Source organism: Patiria miniata, unplaced genomic scaffold (genome assembly GCF_015706575.1).
Source record: "Patiria miniata isolate m_02_andy unplaced genomic scaffold, ASM1570657v1 HiC_scaffold_3, whole genome shotgun sequence".
Classification (NCBI taxonomy): Eukaryota; Metazoa; Echinodermata; class Asteroidea; order Valvatida; family Asterinidae; genus Patiria; species Patiria miniata.
In genome coordinates, this window is record NW_024037069.1 from 33,647,204 (window position 1) to 33,669,029 (window position 21,826).

The following is a 21,826-nucleotide window of genomic DNA, read 5'->3' on the forward strand; positions in this document are numbered from 1 at the left end:
CATTCATTCCTTTGTTTGTACTCTAAAGGAGGGCGCTATTTGTTTGGGGTAAAATCTTTTGTAGGACACCCTCCTACTAAGTCTGCCATATTATTTCGAAGTATCTTACGCAGATCAGATAGATCAGTCGTCGACAGACCATCCGTGCTAAAAGGAAACCGTGCATCCGAACAAAAAAAAATCAAAAAAGGGGGGGAGGGGAGGCCTCACACCATCTTCCTATGATGGACATGACGACCGTGACGTATTTCTATTTTTTTTTCTTTTTTGTGTTGCAAAAGGTTTTATGAACACAAAAGCGTCGCCAGACAACTTTGAAGGGGGGGGGGGGGAGGCTGATAACATATTCGCCGTCGGACCATCCGTGCAAAAAGGACAACCGGCATCCGAAAAAAAAAATCAAAAAGGGGGGGGGGGGACAATAATCGGACATTAAGGGGTGCACTTCATACCGGTGTTTCGTGAATTTAGGACTCTATGAAATACGGACTCATTGGTAGTATAGCGCATGCCTAAGTAGTGATGATTAGGAGAGCGACCGGTCACGTGAGAGGGTTTAATCAAGGATTCCGATTTTCTTAAGAGTCCGATTTTCATATGACACCGGCGCATGTTAAGGGGGCAAACGGGGGTGTCACACCCCAACCCCTCCGCACCCACAACTTGTAATAATTACACACTTGACTTGAAAATACAATACGTTAATTGTATTTACTTAATGATTACCCTGTGTACTTTAAAACCAAACAAAAACAAAACAGATTACCGTAGGCAATCATTTTGAGTGAAATGAAATGGTATCAATGGCAGTGCGCCCTCTTTTGTTTTGTTTTCATTTTCAGATTTTTAATCGAGTAAAACCTCACACATGTTATACCGCTGGATTTTCACATCCTTTCCATCCGATTGATTTTAAGCCGCACAATTACTCTTGAATGTCATTATTCACATTTTAGAAGTAATATCAGCATCAACATACAATGTAAGATGTTCAAGAGCATCTAGGACGATTCCGATGTTTCAACAAGTCTGTATTGTCCATTTTCAGCAAAAACTCGATGATGAAATTTGTAAGTATCAATTCAAATGCATATTAGTCTAGTAAACCATGTAAACTGTGCAGAGAAAAGGTGTGTAGATATTCAATTTTTTACAGTCTTTTTTCTGTTTGCCAAGCACCAAAACAAAATACAAACCATATATAAAAAGTGTATTTTATCGTACACAAATGTGCACTTGATTTAATGAATTACTGCAAAACATGTACACACTTTACTAACGTTTGCAAAGTTACTAACGTATCTGGCGTGACGTATCTAGTGGGCTTCTTTTAGAATCGTGCTGGTCGTAATATAAGTCAACATCGACTGATTTGTCCTGGCTTCAGTTCACGTCAGACTGAGAGTAACTATGCATGCTTCGAGTAAACTTACTGTTATTATAACAACTTTTTTGATAATATTTTTTACACAACTAGCTTCTGAGTAATCCTCAATAGTATATTAAACACGCGACAAAAATTAAGTGGCTTTTCAAAAAAAGTGAGTTTTCCCTACCAGACGTGTTTTAATGGAAGCCCTAAAGGTAGAGAACTTTAAAAGAAAGTAGTTCAAGTTAAAAAATGTGGTAAAAAATGGATCAAATTGAAGTCTTGAAAAATACTTCAGAATCTTCAAACCAGTATCATCCCTATTCCGCTCGTCAGTGATGCCGTGATATTTGTTTGAATCTAAAGAAAAGTGTTTCCTTCTCAAACCAAGATGTTGTCGACAGTGTAAATTGTTATGAATTTGCTTTAATATAAAGTTACACGATTTGTACATAAGCGCTTTATACGTTACTCTGGAATATGACTGAGTAATGATATTGTATTACAAAAAAATATCTAAATATAATTTTACGGCTATTAATTTTTTTGTCTTTTTCTTTTCTATGTAGCGATATTGTATTACAAGCAAATAACTTGATATAATTTTTCGGGTTTTATTGTATTAATTTGTTTCTTTTGTATTGTTAAAAATAAATGCATTGTTAAGTTTAACGATTACTCAATTTAACTAAAATGGGACCTTTATAAACATATCTTGGATAAAAAAGTTTATAATACAGTATATAATTTGTGTGTACCCCTGTTGAGTTTTCTTCGGATTTGAAGTTAAAAACCAAACATCAAAGTGGGACATTAAATAACACAGCGAAGTTTTAGTATCGCGTAAAATCATTGGTATGACCGCATCGTCCATAATTTGCATCGAAATTTTAAATTACAGAACAATGTTTCCATAATTCTAGAATTTTTCTCATATAATTGATTAGATTTGCTTAATATCGCGCCAGCACCGGGCGATGATTGGCTGAGCTGGCATGTGAGCGATCATCACATTCATCTAGTTATCGTCAAACTCAGGCTTGATGGTGAAATTCTCGTAGACAGTCGGTGACAAGTAATCCTGTAAAATCAAGGTTATAACGTACTAAAATGCATCATTTAGAACACCAAGTAATAACCCTTCAATTAAGAAAATAAAATTTAAATTATGTTACAAATCTTATTAAGACATATCTTGTAGTATCGAGTTTTAGAAAGAGATCAGCTTTGAAAAATATTGCAACTAAATAAAGCTCTTAATCAGAGCAACGGGCACATTTGGCATTAGTTCCCAATTATACGTACATTGGCATCTGGATTGCAGTTCATGTCCTCCAGAATTTCAACCAGTTTTCTGAAACTGGGACGGTTGCTAGGTTGCTCCTGCCAGCACTTCAACATCACATCGTAACTTGGTAAAATATCGAGGAGAAAACAATTATAAACCTAGCTTGGAGAGTGATCACGTCAAACGGATAATATAATTTGAGCCATATAAAAAGATGGCAGCAATAGACGAGCTTGTGAACTATTAGAACACTTATTTATTAATAATTCCGGTGCCAGTTTGACTGTTCCCAGTCAAACAGAACGGTGTGTTTTTACAGTGCACTGTTCCAGGAGAATAGGCTTGTTTTCCTTACATTTCATCAGCGCAGTTTTCCGGCTTGGGCATGCGGTATCCATCCAGCAGTCTTTGGGCCAGTGACTTGCTCTCAATACCAGGGTATGGGGTGGATCCTAAAACAATAAGTTATGAATAAGCCGGACTGCAAATTATCCATATCCTTTTAATTCCATCAGAAATGGAAACATAGATACAAAAACAAACTTGCTTTGTAGCTACCGATATTTCGTGGACGTGGTCACTGTATCTTTAAATTTAAAAAAGGTATATGTATGAGTAAACTGTGTTCTGTTCATCAAGATATCTTATTTGCTGCAGTAGTAGTAGACTTCACTTACATTTTATCACTTAAAAACAATTTGTGGAGAAACGCAAAAACACGATCAGAAATGAAACACCTACCGTACGTCACGATCTCCCAGAGCAAAATGCCAAAGGACCACCTGGATGGGGCAATTGTAGATAAAGCAGATTAAAAACACAGGACGGACAAAGTATCTTCTCGAAAAGCCATTTAAATTCCATTAACACATGCCTCATCACAGTTCATAAATTAGCAGGATGTAATTATTTTCATAATTTGTTCAACTTACACATCGCTTTTGGACTTGTAGACACGACGCGTCAAAGATTCGATGGCCAACCAACGAACGGGAATCCTGGTCTAATGAACAAAGATGTAACTAAAAGTTAATTAACATTTTAAATTATTTCTTTATCAATAATATTATACAAAACAATGTCGTGAAAATTTTAGAAACAAATGATTTGATTTGAATGTTATGTTATTTTACCGAGGATTTCTGGACATAGACGTCTTCTCCTCTGGATAGGCCAAAGTCAGACACTTTGGCGGTAAGATCTTCAGAGAGAAGGATGTTCCTTGCAGCCAGGTCACGGTGGATTATCTAAATACAAAATTGTCATTAATGAATTATTGTATTACAAATGTATTCCAAAGGAATATTTTATTCATTACGTCTCTGTATCCACTCCATTTTCAATCATTACCTATTTAATAACAGCTAGCAAATAGGAACAAAAATTGAGTCGAAATTTTTAAAATTACAAACGATCGGACAGAATCCTCCTTTTCGTCTCCAATTAGAGTAAATATGCAGAATCAATTTTTTACAGCACGTTAATTTAAAAAATACATACACTTTCTCCAGTTTCGAACGTTCATTTTTGTTTATCTGTTTTGTTGAATTTGTGACTTGCCCCCGTGTTGGACAGATGTTCCATTCCTATGGCCACATCCAGACCAAACTTGAGCAGGTTTGAAGAAGTCAGCGGCGACACATCATCTTGAGAGCCAGCTGCCCCTTGCTGCTCAGGGCGAGTACTCCTCAGATAATCCCGGAGATTGCCATTAGGTAGAAACTCAAGCGCCACGTAAAGAATCGCTATCAACACAATGGAGACATATTGGTGAAACTTTCAAATGTTGTTCATTGCTTACTATTGTACCGGAAAGTGTAAGGACTTCAGGGCCAGTTTATTCCTAATACATTTTGTATGGTATTCCATTGCATGAATCATTGTGAATGTGGATGACTAGCTTAGTGTCCAGTGGCGATGCTGCTTGCATGACATTGGTTGGCCTTGGCACGTAGCCAAAGACAACACACACTTATGAGCCCAGGAGTGCTAAGGCTCATCTTATAGGATAAGGCCTACCCCTAAAAGCCTTTGAATGGGCTAAATTCGGCGGATGTATGACAGTTCTACTGAGAAGAATTGGGACCAGATTTACAAAAGTTGACTGTTTTTTTTGTATTAAAAAAACACTCTCTATAATGCAATCTGAAGAGTCAAACTTTAATACATCTTTTGGGGTTGTATGTCGTGTAATGGTAAAGAAAATGTGAAGAAGAAATACGGTCGGAAAACAGGATTGGGCAAATGACTACCGATGTACCTTCGTGCATGCATGCACCCAGTAGACCAACGACATTGGGATGGGGCTCAATGCCTGCCATTGTCTGTATTTCCTTCAGAAAATCATCCCGGCTAGATTCTGAAACACTCCCTGTACACAGAAATATATGTTAAATACAAATTATTGTACATTATGTAAATTTAATGATCACTGGAGGTGGTATCGTATCTTTTATTAGGTGATTTGTTACATTCAAGTAAGTTTATCAGTAGGCCTATTGGTAACTTTCAAGATCAAAATTGATTTGCATATTAATTTGCATATGAAGCTGCATATGACCCAAAGAGTTTTCACTATAATCCAATTTATAATATAAATAAAAGTGAAAGGCATCTTGTTATTATTCAAACATTTCATGCTGTCTTACCTTTCATTGTTTTGATGGCTGCTTTGGTGACTTTCCCTTTAATCTTCACGCCTCCTGCCCGTACCTCGCCAAAGTTACCCTTACCAAGAATCTCATCATCGATGATCAAATTCCCCCGTTTGATTTCCAGTTTAGACGCCCAGCTTGGAAGAAGCCCGATATCCTCGTAGACAACGGGGTCGGCGTCGTCGTCATTAAGTGACTCACTTTTGTTGATTTTCGGTTTGGGGTTTTCGGAGAGAACCTTATACAAGTAAAAAAAAAAAAGAAAATGGAACCTAAACCGAAGTTTAGCAGGTAAAAACCTCAAAACTACCGTCCGTAAAACATCAGCAGAGATTTAGTGTACAAGTTTAACCAGCTTTTTGTATTTATTTGAAAAAAAAATACGAATTTCCCTTGACCTCGACGTAACATAAATTGTCATTGGTAAATAAATATCTTCTTGACTTATTAACAGTTCAGAGATATTAAAAGTTCACAGGTATTATGTTATTGTATCAGCTATACATGTTTGCTGATGACTCACCAGTTCGTCGGTCGCAGTTTGCTGTGAGCGAGCCGCGCTACGTTTTTTCCACAAGATGAATGCGGCAACGAGAAGTACAACCAAGAGGCCAATTCCAAGTACAACAGCAGCGATGATAGGCCCTGAACTGGAACTTGGTTGCTCAACTGCATCAAAAGAGGTTTAAATCAAAATAAATAGTCCTCAAAATCAAACAATTATTTCAACTGCTAAACAATTGAAGATCTTACCTTTGATAGTCAGCGGCTCTGAAAATTCAACATTGGCCACCTAGATAATAAAGCCAAAAGAGTTTGTTGAGAGCTATGACATAAATGTGACAACAATAATATTTGGAGACCAAAAAAAACCCCTATCAAGGTAGAGAAAAATCATGTTGTCAATGATTACGGATCTGCGGTATAACAACAAAAATTCAAATTCTAAAAATAAATCAATTGATGTGAGATTCAAATTTCCAGTCTCAGGAAAACTCATTCCAATCTGGAGCATGGAATGAAAGCCAATTTGCCGAATAACTTCAGGCACAAAGACTTGTTAGTCAAAGGTTGTGTGTTTGGGGGAGCAATTAAAGACAGTTCTAGTTTGTGACCCTAACCCCTTGTGTGAAGAATAATTACTAAATTGGGGAATTCAGGACCAGTCGGCAAACGAGCGTATATTTTAATTTTGTTTTAAAACAGAAGCACTGACGTATCAAAGCACGTACCGATTCGTTGCCCTTACTGACAGACCCAACACGAATGTTGTACACAGCACCCGTCTGCAGAGGGGCGTTATAGTAACCACCGTACATTTTGGTGTCCCCCACTACAAATTTGTCAGGCACGCCCCCTTTGGGGAGTTCCGCTGCTATGTAGTCATTGGGGGAATCCTCAAAATGACTTGGAATAAGAACATCTCTCCTGGTCACAGATGAAGACCTGGTTTTCTTGACATGAACAACGTACGATCTGCAGTATATGGACGATTAGCTTAATTTGTTACATTTTATACAAAAACTCAAAATGGGTTATTTAATTGTATTTTGATGGCACATGCTGTAAAATTAGAATTGCAAACTTCAATAAAGTTTTCAAGAGGAAAGGAGACCAATGAAGATATTCATTAATGTTAACAATGTTTGTCGATTTCTAAAATTCACACCTATGGAGAAAACTGAGGTGACATTATTCTACAATTGCACAACATCTGCCCTGGTTTGAATTTTGGTTAAAATTTAAATGGATGATGAAAAGCAGTTGTTTTTATTTTGCAGGATAAGTGTTACACAATATTAACATATTTATTTGATTAACATTCTGATTTTATTAGCATTTGATGCATTCCAACAAACTGAATGCAGTCCTGTATGGTACTCACTCAATGAAGTCATCACCAGATACTGCGGTAGTTATACCAATAGTGACGGTAGTATCTGTGGCGTCTCCTTGGTATGAAATCGGTTGAGGCGGTGCAGGAAGACCTATGGTACAGTAGAATTAAAATAATCGTTAACATCTACAATATTAACAGTGGAGAACTATAAAATCTATGGAGATCCATACTTGTTGGATTTTACCCTTTTCCATCATAAATGTGCGCAAATAATTAATGACAATCAACGCCCTAAATTGTTAGGCTTTTTTCATACTATGAGATTGAATCTGTTTGTATGGGTTGTTTCTTCCACTGTTATGACAAAATATTACTCGTTATTACATGAACAACATACTTGCTTTGCCTTACCTGATTGTGGTTTGGTATAAACTTCCAAAACTGTGTCACGTCCTATGAACAACTGATTCTCCGCTGCCACTCTGAACTCATACTTTGTACCAGGCTCCAGATTGTCTTTCACAAATGGCGGACTCTCCACTTCATTCCTTTCGTATTCGTCAGGTGCAGTGAAACCAGGTTGATGAGGCTTGTCTGTCGCTCGGTACTCCACCTGCGATGTTGAAATGTAGGGTTTTGATGAAAAAAGTCACGTTTATTATGCCAAATATCCATTGGAGATATTGTACATTAAAGGCAGGGGATTTATTGTTGCTCTATATTACCCTCAGCAAAATAACTTCTAAAGGTTAAAAAGGCAGTTTAACGGCGATTTCATGAATGTACGGATTTTCTTTAAATGGTTTTTACATATTAAGATATAATGTTGTAGCAAAATTTTCCTTGCTAGAATAGAATAGGCCTCTAATGTTACTAACTAACTACCTTTTACGTACGTGTTAATATTTAATAATGTTAACACAGAGTCGGCTAGTCACTTTCCAAATGTTTAACTCTGTAAATCAGACTCGCTCATGTCCCTCACAAACATGGTACATGACTTGTATAGAATATAAGTAAGGTCTCCATACGTACGACCAAAGTGATTTATGTTCATTTCTACCAAGTAACCACCAGGTTAAAGCTTATTGTCCGAACTGTTTAGCATTCTTAATCACCCGTTTAGCATTTCTGCGAACTTGGAATACCTGAACAAGGCTTGACTAGCGTTGTTTGCTTTGCTACTAAAGAGAAGTAATAAAAAAAACGTACTATGTATCTTTGTATTTGCCCATTCGGATTGAGCGGCGGCTGCCAGTCCAAGGCGATTGTGGAATCAGTTCTCTCTGTCCAATGGAGATTCTGGATAGGTCCAGGTTCTGAAAAAAAGAGACATTGATTGAGCTTTAACAGTAAAAAGTTGGATCTGTGAGTTGGATTTCGGCATCTGCCAATTTATAAGGCCACGTCCAAATATCTTGTCAAGAGCCATTGTTTAGAACTAAGGTAACTAAAATACACGCGAGATTTTACTGATCACAGACATAACCGAAGCCATATAGCTGGTGTTGTTTTTTATCAAATGTGTCAAAGTATAGAGCCTACAAAATGGCTGATATGAGCCATAACACTGATACCTCGTATTGTGGTCACTGCAGTCACTTCATAACTCCAGGGTCCTGCACCAACTGACGTCTCGGCTTGCACCTGGCGCAAACAGATATCAGACGTTTTAATGTTTCCCTCTCTAGACTATCCAACAAGAAACGGACCGAGCAATTAGATGTGTAGTCGATTTGATGTAAGGCAAATGAAAAGGTGGATTTCTTGTATAAAAACTTCTTCCTTGCATGTTGTTTCCGAGTGGTCAGCATGTTTGATCTGATATTATATACCGATCTGGGCAGTCGGGCACGGTAGCATGACCCCTTTCAATGCCAAAAGCACTGTGCTAGCTACTGAGCGGTTGTTTGTGCAGTATTGAAGCAGGTACAATGGTTTTAACAATTGAAGGGGCCTCCTTGGGTGTACAGTGATAACCTGCCCGGGTTCATTAGTATATATGCAATGATTAAGCAATTAGATTTAAACTGGAAGTGTAACAGACACATCAGACGCAAAAAAAAGGATTGAACATACCCGCACGAAGTATGTCACATTCGCTTCGAGGCCCGTTATCTCATGCATCAATTGCACCACATCGTTGATAACCGTTGGGTTTCCTGACTGTCCATTCCTCCAGTACCTAATGTTGTAATGGATGATGATTCCTTGTGGAGGGTCGGGCTCTGACCACTGGAGAGTGATGGATACGTCATCAACATTCTTAATGACGACATTCAAAGGTACTGTGGGTTCTGTTGAAAATTGTCCAAACAAGTATATGAGTGTTAGTGCAAGTATCTAAAATCTTCGAAATGACAAAAGGCAGTAGTTCGAGCTCATAATATGGAATATGGAATAGTGATTGAGGTTTGAATATTTGTAAGCATTGCTTACTTGCTTCAGCAGTTCTCTGAACGACAACACCACTGTAAGGCCCGGCCCCAGCAATGGTGTTTCCGGCAACTTGAAAACTGTAATTTGTGAAGGGGATTAAGGCATCTATCTCAACTTGTTCGGCTGTTGATACATCTGTGATGAGTTGTGACCCTGGTCCACTCAGCTTGTACGTGTAGCCTGTGATGATGCCACCTCGGCTTCCGCATGCCGGCTGACTCCAGGAGAAAGTCAGGCTGCGTTTCGCCGTTGAATCGACGGTCACTTGCTCTGGTGGGGCAGATGGTACTAAAGTAAAACAAATTAAAAATGAATCAAATTCAAGTGAGTTGATTCTTACTGACATGGCTATTATAACCATCTCAGTAAAAGCGAAGTTGTGGGTGGATGACTATGAGATGGTCTTGCCTTTGGTGCTGGTTGAAACAGTTATTTGAACTGTTAGTCCGGAGCTTCCATCCACGTGGGCTTGGACTCGTATCTCGTACATGGAATTGGCGAACAGGCCTGGTATTACCGTCGAATTAGTTCCAGAACACATGCAGTGCTGGATGAAGTTTAGTGGGTTGATGGGTAGGCAACCCTCTTTGTTTTCCAGCGCATATTGCACGGAGTAGTTGGCACAGTACACCTCACGCCAGCTGAGTGTGACACTGGCAGAATCGTAAGAAGTCACCACCACAGGGGAAACTGATGGATCTGAAAAATGGAGACAACCCATCAAGCCTTCAATCGCAGTTTGTCTTAATTATTATGCTTTGAGTGCTCGCAGTTGATGAAAATAAAAATGTTCATATTTAGTTATGGATATGAGAAAAGTGGCTCCACTCACTTTCTTGTTTTAATGTGGTTCCAGATGTCGATGCTTCAGGTCCTTGCGTACTACTGTACTGTGGGCGAATGTAAACCATATAGGTTGAACTAGATATCAAACCAGTGATGACATGACTGGTAGTTTGACCATCGAGTGGACCTGGAAGTGGTACCCGCTGTGGAGATACAATCTCTTCACATTGGCCCCTGTTTGTCAAGGCATACTCCAGTATGTAGCCAAAGACACAAGCATCTGGTTGCCAGGAAACTTGTAGTTGATATCGATCTATTGGCATCACTTTTAGTCCCAGAACGCCATTGTCAGCTGCAATGGAAAAATGACATCATAATGACAGGGATTAAATATAATGTGTCCGCAAATTTTATATACACGTACAGGTTGAAGCAGTTTTACTGAAAAAAGTAATATTGTAGATGCTTATTCAGTGTAAGATGTGGCCTCTTTTAATTCTTTCCTTCCCACTTCTCTCTATGTTTTGTTTGCTTTGTGTTTGTTTTATCCATCGCTTTCAGTCGAGAGGGTACCATGTGATAATCATAGCCCCTATTTATGCTTCTGTTGTTGTTTTCTTAACTTTCCTATTCAATTCAATTCAATTCAATTCAACTTTAATGGTCCTACCATGGAGGAAAATTGCTATGCATACATGCAATACACGAAATAATTAATTAATTACACACAATCATAAATAAACTACTGAAAATAAATTAGATTAATTAATCAACAAACCACATAATAAACCACAATGGAATCAAACTGAACCAACTGAACAACATCTTAGCAGAAATTGAATAATGTAGTTAACGTCTGGGCTGATCATTCATTGAGAAGACGGACAGAGTATGGTATGAAGGAGTTGAGGTACCTGTTAGTTTTGCATCGAAGTGACTGCCATCTCCTACCACTTCTTAGTCTTATGAAATATTTGTTCAACGGATGGTTGGTGTTACTTATGACTGCCTCTGCTTTAGAAAGAATCTTTTCTTTGCAAGTTACATCAAGATCTATGTCTATCCCTAGGATTTTCGATGCTTGTTTCACAACCCGTTTCATTTTACCAGTATCTTGTTTTCTTGCTCCATTGTACCAAACCACACAGTCATGAGTAACAGCACTTTCAATTAAACAGATGAGTAAAATAGAATCATAATTTCCTTGTCTACATGAAAATAATTTAATTTACGCAAAAAATACATTAACCGACAACCCTTTGCGATGAGCGCTGAGCAATGGTTACTCCAATTCAACTGACTGTCAATTATTGTGCCCAGGTGTCATCGGCATACTTGAATATTTTAACTGAACTGAGATTGGATGTACATTCATTTGTGTAAATAATAAACAATATGGGTGAAATGACACAGCCCTGGGGTGAACCAGTATTACAAACTATTGGGTCTGAACAAATGTTGTTGACTTTAACTTTTTGGACTCTTGCTGAGAGAAAGCCCCTTATCCAGAGAATTAAAGATGGTTTTACGCCTAAGTGTTTGAGGTTCTCTAGTAACAAAGTTGGTTGTATCGTGTTGAATGCCGATGAGAAGTCAATAAACAGAGCCCTTGCATAGCACTGCTGTTTATCCAGATGTTGGTAGATTTCGTGTGTGAGACTCAGAACAGCATCCACTTATCTACAATATGACGTCTGTTCGGATTAATAAGCGGTTGGAGTAGCCTGTAGTCAATAAAAGGAAGCTTCAATGTACTTACTTGAACACTGGCAGTTACTCCCGAAATATGGTAGTATGCAATCTGGAAAGAAAGAAAAAAGACTATAAAATTAGGTATTTTAGTTTATCAGGATAACATGTATCTTCCACAAGTCACATTTAAATTTGTACAAATCTTACTGAATTTCATATTGCAATAGGGTATCCTCCACAATCAAGTTTACCTTCTATTTTTTTTTTTAATAAATGTTACTCTCAATTTGCATTTTCAAACTATATAATTCGTGCAACAAGCTGTTTTACAATACAACTCTACATTCTCTTACTTCCAGTACATTCTCCCGTATCTTTCTCGCAGGAATCTCCAGATGGACAGTGACATGTCTGCTTACAGTCAGCTCCATACTTCCCTTCACTACATTCTATATGCGAAAAAAAAAATACTCATGGAACAAAACAAAAACTCAGTGCGTACTAAGGAGACGAATCAGCAAGGCTCAACGCCGACTATTTGGCCAGACTCTGATTTCAAACTTATCCACTCAAGGAAATCTTTAGACCCCGAATATATAACTACCAAAGAGCACGATGTTAGACAAGAAATACTTGGCAAGAGTTTGCTAATTCCATACCTTGCGTGCAGTCTAGTCCCATATACCCAGCAGCACAGGAGCATCCGTAAGGATCAGGAAGACAAAACAAGCGACCCTGGCAAGCGTCGTTGTGTGGATCAGTGCTATCAGAACAGGTATGACTAGCATTCTTGCCAAAGATGTGACGCCCGTGAACTACAAAAGAATGACATCACGAGAATAACAAGACGTCTAATTTAACCGACAAGTTTAACAAGAGGACAAATTCGCAAAACCTGAAAGATAATAAAGAATACTACCTTGTTGACAGTTTTCTCCACTGAATCCTGGAGCGCAGATACACGTTCCCGTCTTGTCATCACAGATACCTCCATTGTAGCATCGACGACAGGTGTTCTGGCATGAAGGCGGGCCCCACATACCAGCTGCGCATTCTGATTAGCAAAAATATGAAAGACCATATTAGATTTATATCCCTATCTGATTCTTTTTAAAGCGACGACTAAAATTATCAACGACTGTAAGAATTACGAAAATAAAGGTAATGATTTGTTTTTATCAAACAATGCTGCATGATTTGGAAATTGGCCTACTTTTGAAATGTTTCACGTCCATGTGCATACAGAAATCAGTGAAGGTCTACAATATGGTGCCGATCCTTGAAAACATTTCTGATTAAACAGACCAAAGTTTGGCCCAAACAAAATAAGAAAACAGTTAAAATTTACCTCTTACGATGAGCCTCATGAACCCATGGAGTTGCTGATCTTCTTCACCATCTATGAAGCAGCTGAATATTCCCTCATTGGTCTTGATGACATTCCCGATAGTCACGCTCAGCATGCCATCCCATTCCTGCTCGCTGTTTGCATTGTGCTTCCATCTGTAGTTGATGTTCGGTGGATTCACACTCTCCATCCGCAGAGTAACTGCCTCTCCGATACTTGCTGTCTGTGTTCGAAAGACTGGACGTGTGTGAATGGTGCCTGGTGTAGAACAAACATAACAGAATGATAGCCGGGCGATGAACTACAATGTGAAACGCTTCAGATCTAATCCCAATTTCCAAGCGTTTATTGAGCTTGCTATATATAGTTGCGCTCAAGCCTGTTTGGATAGCGGAAGGGGGTTCAATCAAGCTTTTAACTCGAACTTAAAAATCGAAATAAAAGAAACTGGTCAATCGAATCTAATTTGTTCAGGCCTTTCGGAGTAATGTAATTTTCTTTTTCATGATAAAGCCCTGAATGATTAAGGATGGATTCGGTATCGGTAAGGTCCGACACACCTTCAAACTTTAGAAACAGATGCACGCGTAATTTTGGTCATTTTTTTGAAATACAGAGCATAGGCCTAATAAGTCCACTGTCGATTTAAGATCTGTTAAAAGAGTCCAATACATGCCTTCAATCAGAGGCCTAGTAATTTCCTGCAATACCATTTGAATGGGATATTCCTAACTTCACGAATGTTTAAGTCCGATTTATTTCATTAAATCAACAAGTAATCATCCGAGGGAAAATGACTAGCTGCAAATATAGTCATTAGATTGAACAAAAAAGAATTGAACCCCGGACCAGTTTTGAAGCTGCGACCTCAAGAAGACTAACGATCCAATCCCGCTCCAGTCAATGTTCAGTGTACAATTTGATCGTTTTTTACACTAATACGTTTGTTATTTTGATTAACTATTAAGAAAAAGGGGTGTGTACCATCTTTGCGTAAGATCACTGTGCGTATCGTGGTAGCCATGCCGTTTAGAGCTGCAGTGCCGTAGAAGACACCTGTTCTGCCAATCCCACCATCTTGTGGTAAGCTAAGCAACCTGGCTGTACATCCTAAGTTGGCATCGTAAAACCCAGACGATCCTGCAGGAAGGTTGTCATTGCTCCCTCCTGTCGTCAATTGGCGACCGAATGAGACAGCAGCGGCGATGTCTGTCGGACTTTTGTAGGCTGCTAAAGTTGCATCGTTGTCACCTGTGGCTCCAAGCCAAGAAGGATTGGCTACCAGAGTAAAATCTACACCGCCTACTGGATAGAAAAACGAAAAAAAAAAAGAAATCTACAAGATACAAGATGTTCATTTGTAATGTGATCAATTTTAGGAGATATGTTTTGGGGAATTATTATTAATTTTTTAACTAGTTTTGCTATTACGATGTTATGGGATATGATGCCGCAGCTGTCATTGACTTTTAAAACCAACTTATGGTAGCTCTATAATTGAAAACGTTCATGCACATTTTCAGCATAGGAACTTTTGCACTCGTGTGGCAACCAGCTGAATTAAGAACTCGCACAACATTATTCAAATTGTTTTTCCACATTGATTAAAATTGATTACTTCTCAGATATTATGAATTTTTCAAAGCAAAAAAGAAATATTTCAACAAGTACAAATGTTTCATAAAATACAAAATTAATTGAATTTGAAAAAGGGCTTGACCCTTACACCCAACATGTATAAGCTAAGATTGCAACATATTAATGGGCACTCTTGGTAATTCACTAAAAAAAAAAGCAATTAAAAATGTTAAATGTTGAATCAAATGTGAAGTTGGGAATCTGCGGGAGCTTATTTTTTTCCCGGCAAATTATCATTATGCGAAATTTTGGAGACATTGAACATATATGTGTTAACCACGATGTCATTGCCCTCGTGAATATCCTAAATTGTTCAAAGTAACATAACATAAGACTATTGTCTTTGCTTATGTCGCGAACCAAGTGGGAATCCTTGCAAACATATTTTTATCCATCTTACCTGCAACAGAGGAAGTATCCTCAGTGTCTTGAATTTCCTCCACCATGACTTCGGCCAGAGCAAGAATCTGTGTTGTATTTAGGACCACACTGACGTATCGAGCGGAGACGATGGGATCTGCGATGAAATCAATCACTGCTCCGTTAGTTGCCTGAGAACTTGTGACTGCATCTCCTATCTGTGTGTTCTGCGAGAAATCTGCTGGATCCAAACCACCTCGCACTACAGCACCTGCCAATTTGTAACCTGCAGTAATTTGTCACGCCGTAAAGTAATAGGAATTATTTTGACTCATGGGTTTTGCACTTCCCTGGTAATTGAAGACCCCAGACAGTATATGAGGAGTTGCATATCACTTACATATAGCTATAATAAATTTAGATATGTTTCAACATTTGTATTTCTCTTTATCAAACTTCAACCTGTTCGTCGAAGTGAAACATAACGGTATGGATTTTTGTTATTAATACCACAGCTAGGTTTCAAGAGGATTTTAAAAATGAATTTCCGGGGAGCTCACTGTATTAAACATTTTGCAAAATTGATTTCCGACATTAAGCTTTGGTGCAAATGCCCACCTGAATCAGTTCGGCTGAATTGAATTAATGACAGAATTGCATCGCGTCTATGTTTTACACAAATTCTAACCTTACTCTATCATTAAAAATACCCCAATCTGGAAACGAATGTTTTTTACACACTGCGATGAAAACTGGATTATGTTTTTTTTTCTATAATCGCCGAACGCGGCTTGGAAGACATGCATAGAAAACTTACCAAAGCCATCTCTGTTGATAATTGTAATTTTCGTCAAGCAGTAGATAGCCTCAAGATCTACTCTCCACCACTGATTTGGGGCAAAATCTATAACAATAATAATAAATGTGTCTACATTGCCTCGTTTAGAGAAAGAGTGTGCAAACGTTTTTACGTCAAACAATTGCTTATCATACCAAATCTAATGTGATTATCGAGTTGCTTTAATTATTAATACGTAACTTGTTCAGCATGAGGTACAGTCCTGACATGGCTCAAACCACGGCAGTATTTTAGTGTTATAAATAATGATCACAGGCATTTATTTCTGAACGGTTTTGATAGTAAAATAAAACAAAATTTTACATTGCCGATAGCTATTATAAACCCGTTTTGACCACATCCAAATTTGTAGCCACATCGATTTGTTTTTAATCCACTTGTTTTAATCTTGGCTTGCACTTGCACAATCACAGTCAAAAATACATGACATCACAAATCATTGAACCCTAAAAAGGTTATTAAATGATCAAACTTCAGATATTGTGTAACCCATGTAATTCTTTTTGTGGGACGTTCTTAGTGAGGAATTCTTTAGCTATTCGTTTGTATGAGTTTGGATAATGTGGCATAAGCAAAACGGATAAATGACGCAAAAACTAACTAGAAGCTAAATACAATATCCCTGCTCAAAAAAGGACAACCCTACAATAATTTAACAATAGCGAATACGTAAACTTGGCCTCCAGACACTATTTTGTACAAATTTCTATTGGAATTGATATAAATTATTACACACTCTTTTTGAAATAGCCCAACCAATATCTAAAGGGACATCCCCAACATATTTTTCGCGTTTTGGATGGAATTCATCGTGTTAAGCTGTGCAGTTAATGGTAAATGAATCAGTTTAAATCAAATATTGGCCAACAACGTTTAGTGGGGGGGGGGGGGGGGGGCAGAAAAAGTGGGGGTGGTGACAAATGATATGATGTCCTTCCCCTGCTTGGAATAGTGAGGGAGTACATACCCCCTGCCACGTCCTCACCCTGATAGACACAAATAATGAAACAAGTTTATTTATCAACAAAGAATAACACCCCTTTTAAAAAGAAAATAACTTTTACTTGTGTGTGAAATGGTGGTTCGATCGCCATCTACTGCATTCTCCGCACGCCCCTCATTTGCATAAGTTGAACTCTGACTAGTTGGCTTGTTCTGCAGATTGAGGGCCAGACCTGTGTTAAAGGATATTAATAAATATCTTGGAGAGTTGATGGTTTCTGTTTGGTCGAGACTCGATCACGTGGCCGGGCATTAACGGTGATAATGACCGGCTTTAAAGAACAAGCGAATAAATGGCCCCTGAACCAGTCATACGGCAGCTTGTAACAATATTGCACTGCACATGCGCTCAACCACCTTCGCGTGAGACTGACGCGCACGTACGCAACACAGTTGCTATGGGTGCGCGCGCGTGAGGAAGTTTTGAAACGACATCGTACAGCGGCAGTTTACTATACTGAGGATGTTACGACGAAAGCGTAGATCTACGATTTATTTCTGTAAATACTTCGCCCATCGACATATCTACCTTTCTTAAACCAAGCATCTTTGTAATTCTGGATTAAGTAAAGAATCAGTTGAGGGCAAATGTGACTGCAGGGTGATGCTGATAGACATGTCTCTCTTCACTTTCTAGTGAGTGAGGCATAGTCCAACAACCATTGCTCCTTTTCTTATTTCTTGTTTTTATTGTGGGATGGTTTGTTGAAACAAGCACTTTATAGCCATCCTCATTGATTCCAAATACAACTGGGATTAAAATCTTATGAATCAAGATTGAAACATTATTCTTACCGTCAGATTTTTTGTTTTGAATATGGGGAACAATTCAACTCTTTTTCCCCAGAAATATTGGTGATTTTTTTCTATTTTTCTTTTCAATTTTTACTTTATTCGTGGAGGCGGGAAAATGTTTTTTTTCCATTATAGTTATTAATGGATATTCATCAATTCGTAGATCGTTAAATTGCTTTTAGTGGTGGACAGCTGCATTTTGTGATCTCTTTATTAAAATAGGCACGACTTGGGAATAGAGAATTCAAATTACGTGAAATTTTCAGAGTTACTACTCAATAACATGTTCTTTATCCCAATTATATTTTTTTTTATAAAATGGAGGGTGCCATTTCTTTTTCTTTATCATACTGTCACTTTATTTTTGACTTGCCATGTATTCACCTTTTCATCTGTGATAAACACAAATTGAGCTACTGCCATAGTCACACAAAAATAGAGTCTAATTGCCTGTCTTGTCTCCTTTCTAAATGTCAATTGCGTTTGCATGAGTCGAGAAGACTTTTGTTCCATTAATCGCTAAATGCTGTTTACGGCCATCACAATAAACGATTGAAAGATTGGCAATATGTTGTACTTGTAAATTACTAAAATATTCAATATTAAATCGTCCGGCATAGTAGCCGATGCGGGTGATACGCTGGTACAAAGCACAAATAGGCGTGCGCACGCAGCCATGAATCCTAAAAGTACATCTCGCCCACCACATTCAGTTTGTGACAGCGCCCTCCTATTGTGTCGGCCATATTCTCAAATAGGCTAATGGCGATGATGACGGCGGGCAGATTAACAGAAGATAGATCAGGCAAATAGGGTTCATCGATCTTCTATAGTGTATGTAATGGTATTGACATTATACACAAATAAAGTGGCATTACATTTCAGCCTAAGCCAGGCCTCTCTGGCGACCACCTCTCAATTCTTGGGTCTACATGTACAAGTCTATATTCCATGACTGAAATTTTAAAAAATAAATCAATATTTTCTTGCTCCAAATTTTTTTTGAATCAGGTTTACAAGGAGGTCCAATGTAAAATTAAAGCTGCTTTTAAATATCCGTTAGTAGTCATTGCTGAAACCAAGGGGTGGCTGTGGAGTTTAGGGTCCTGTAACAGTTTAGTTTAGTTCCTATAACAGATGAAACATCCACCTTTAACTTTTTACTTTTCAAATCCACCTTTAACTTTTTACTTTTGTCAAATTTCAACATTGCAAAAAACTAGTACAAATAGCCGTACTCCTATGAAGTTAGAGTTTCTTCATCAGATTTACACTTTATAGTAGTTAAACAATATTATATTTAAAAAAACATATGTTTTTAAAAAAGTGGCAACAATATATGGAGTTCATCAAATTAGGTTTTCCCCTTCTTTAAATTAGGTTGTTTCCCTTTTTAAAAAATTGATTGGACAATAACAAATTCTGTTGCCATGTTGTAATTTTTGGTATGAAGCAAACATGAAGAGCACTCGCATGACACAATTAAGCAGGTACAGGTGATTCCTAGCTTTCAATCACTTTCTTCACATCCCCATCAACATCATCATCTCAAGGGCAGACTGTTCAGCTGTAATTAGTGTCTTGTTTTTTTATTTAGATTATTGTTATGTATTATCCGCAGTCTCGGTCTCGGTCTCGGACCATTTCGGTCTCGGTCTCGGTCCGCCTTGAAGGGGTTGGTCTCGGTCTCGGTCTCGCAACTTCAGGTCTCGGTCTTGGTCTCGGTCTCGGACTATCCGGTCTCGACTACAACACTGGTGTATATAACAACGCTTATTGAAGAGACGGGGTACCACGCATAAGCTAAAATATGGCCCATGAACATGAACACAAAAAAGGTCTGGAAATATCGCCGGAAAAAGTCACAAAATTGGAGCGTTTTAACTGTTTATTTCGTTAAAAAGGTATTTATTAAAGGGAATAACAGTGTGAGGATCCACTCTTCACTGTGTGACAATGACCGGGTTTGGGGGTGACCTCGACCTCGTCTCGGTCTATTAACAGCGGTCACCCCTAAACCCGGTCATTATCACGCAGTGAAGACCGGCTCCTCACACTGTTATTCCCTTATTATTAAACAATGTCCATACTTTCAATTTACATATCAGAATGCATTTTAAACCCCACCACACGAAGGCAGCTTGGGACAGTATCTTGGCGATTGTACACAAACTATGTAAAATGCAATTTGTATTTTGTTAGCTTTGTTTTGGAGTGACATTATGTTTTGCCGTTTCAGATTCATGTGTGACATAAAACTATTAACCGAGTCGCAATCGTTCATTTTGTGGAGTCGCAGAATGCGTTCTTACCACACTCTGGAAATATGCTGTAAAACATCAAGCTGACCTTAGCTTTAAGAGGTAAATTGCAAATTCGTTTTGTTTTTAAACTCAAATAGTTTGTACTGAACGAATCGTGGCCGCGCTGTAGGTGCTAGATACGGGCAAATTTAACACAGGTTGCTAAATAAATCATGCAGTTATTAAGAGCATTAACAGTACATGGAGAGCTGTACATGCATGTCAAAAAAACATTCCCGAATCAAACGGCAGATTTTGGGAAAGAATCAGGTTTATCTTCATAACAAAACAACTACTATTGAACAGCAACGACCTCGATTTAGTAATTCCTTAGTTTTGAAGGATAATTTACATAAAAATGGCATTATAAATAGTTGAAAGATTAACGAAAACTACATGCCATTGAACAAACAAAATTAGAACGTGTTTACATTTCCCGAGAAACAAGGATCTTTTGCCTTTCGTGAAACTAAACTGTTACTTAACCAAATAACATGTTTGCCCAAATAAATCCAGAATGACGTCAAACTACACTGTTCATTTCCTCGATGATCAAACTTACCTCCTGTGTGAGTGAGGAGCAGAAACAGAAGCAGTGAAAAGATGGTAAAGTGTCTGTAGTCTCCACCTTGAGACGCCATATTTGATTTTATCCCTTGGAAAATCTTCTTATAACAGGGATGACTCTAACCTGTTCAGTCCTATACAGTTCATGCAAGGAAGTACATGCAATGCTACATGTACCTCCTTGTGTATTGCCCAACAAACTGGTACTGGTATCAACTAATTTCCTCTTGCCAATTCAAATGGCAATTTATAAAAGAAAAAGGTCAGACTTTACACCGTACTGTGATGGTTATATTTACAGAGTACCTTTCGACAAACCTTATGTACAGTGCAGCTTCAAATGCACATTCACATCACAAGTGCATTATGTTTGGTTTGCACTGTTGATATTAAACTTACTGAATATAGCCTGGCACTATGGTAACTCACTGGGATCCCGGTAAGACTGGGTACTGTTGCATTCCGACGATAGCGCATCCAGGTGAGAGGGTCAGGGTAGGTAGATAACGGTTGTAAAGTGCTGTGACGCTTTCGATAAATAAAAAAAAACAATTGCCAAAACTTTGCCAGGAGACAAGTTAACGTTCACCAGGACATTCGTGCTCAATTTAATATTGATTAATTATTTATTCGCATATATATCTGTGACGTATCTAGGGTTGAACTTCTGAGGGAGCACCTGGGGTGCACACATTTTTCAAAGGGGGCGTGAGGAAGGGGCACAGCTATCCACTGGGAAAACACGCGTCCCCCAACCCTCGCCTCTCCCTGCCCCCTCCCCACCTCAGCTCCCCTGTGGCCCCCCTTCCCCTCTTCTGTAGGTACGCCACTGATATACTCCATGTAATATTAATTTAGAATAAAGAACAGGTCGGACAGGTTCCGA

General features: G+C 38.3%; 1 protein-coding gene across 1 annotated transcript; it reads right to left on the reverse strand.

Annotated features, from left to right (window-relative positions):
* Positions 1–2,315: 2,315 nt before the first annotated feature.
* Positions 2,316–21,014, reverse strand: LOC119736723 (angiopoietin-1 receptor-like). Its single transcript, XM_038210736.1, has 30 exons — positions 20,936–21,014; positions 17,338–17,448; positions 16,232–16,318; positions 15,455–15,700; positions 14,401–14,718; positions 13,417–13,674; positions 12,988–13,122; positions 12,728–12,883; positions 12,422–12,517; positions 12,136–12,177; positions 10,423–10,728; positions 9,999–10,289; positions 9,591–9,878; positions 9,231–9,448; positions 8,729–8,798; positions 8,364–8,470; positions 7,563–7,764; positions 7,197–7,299; positions 6,544–6,787; positions 6,065–6,104; positions 5,835–5,980; positions 5,306–5,549; positions 4,918–5,028; positions 4,218–4,402; positions 3,791–3,904; positions 3,590–3,660; positions 3,399–3,439; positions 3,013–3,109; positions 2,675–2,780; positions 2,316–2,450 (listed from the first exon to the last, which is right to left on the reverse strand). Exons 1-30 carry the CDS (start codon positions 21,012–21,014, stop codon positions 2,388–2,390), a joined length of 4,575 nt encoding a protein of 1,524 aa, XP_038066664.1. The 3' UTR covers positions 2,316–2,387.
* Positions 21,015–21,826: the final 812 nt, after the last annotated feature.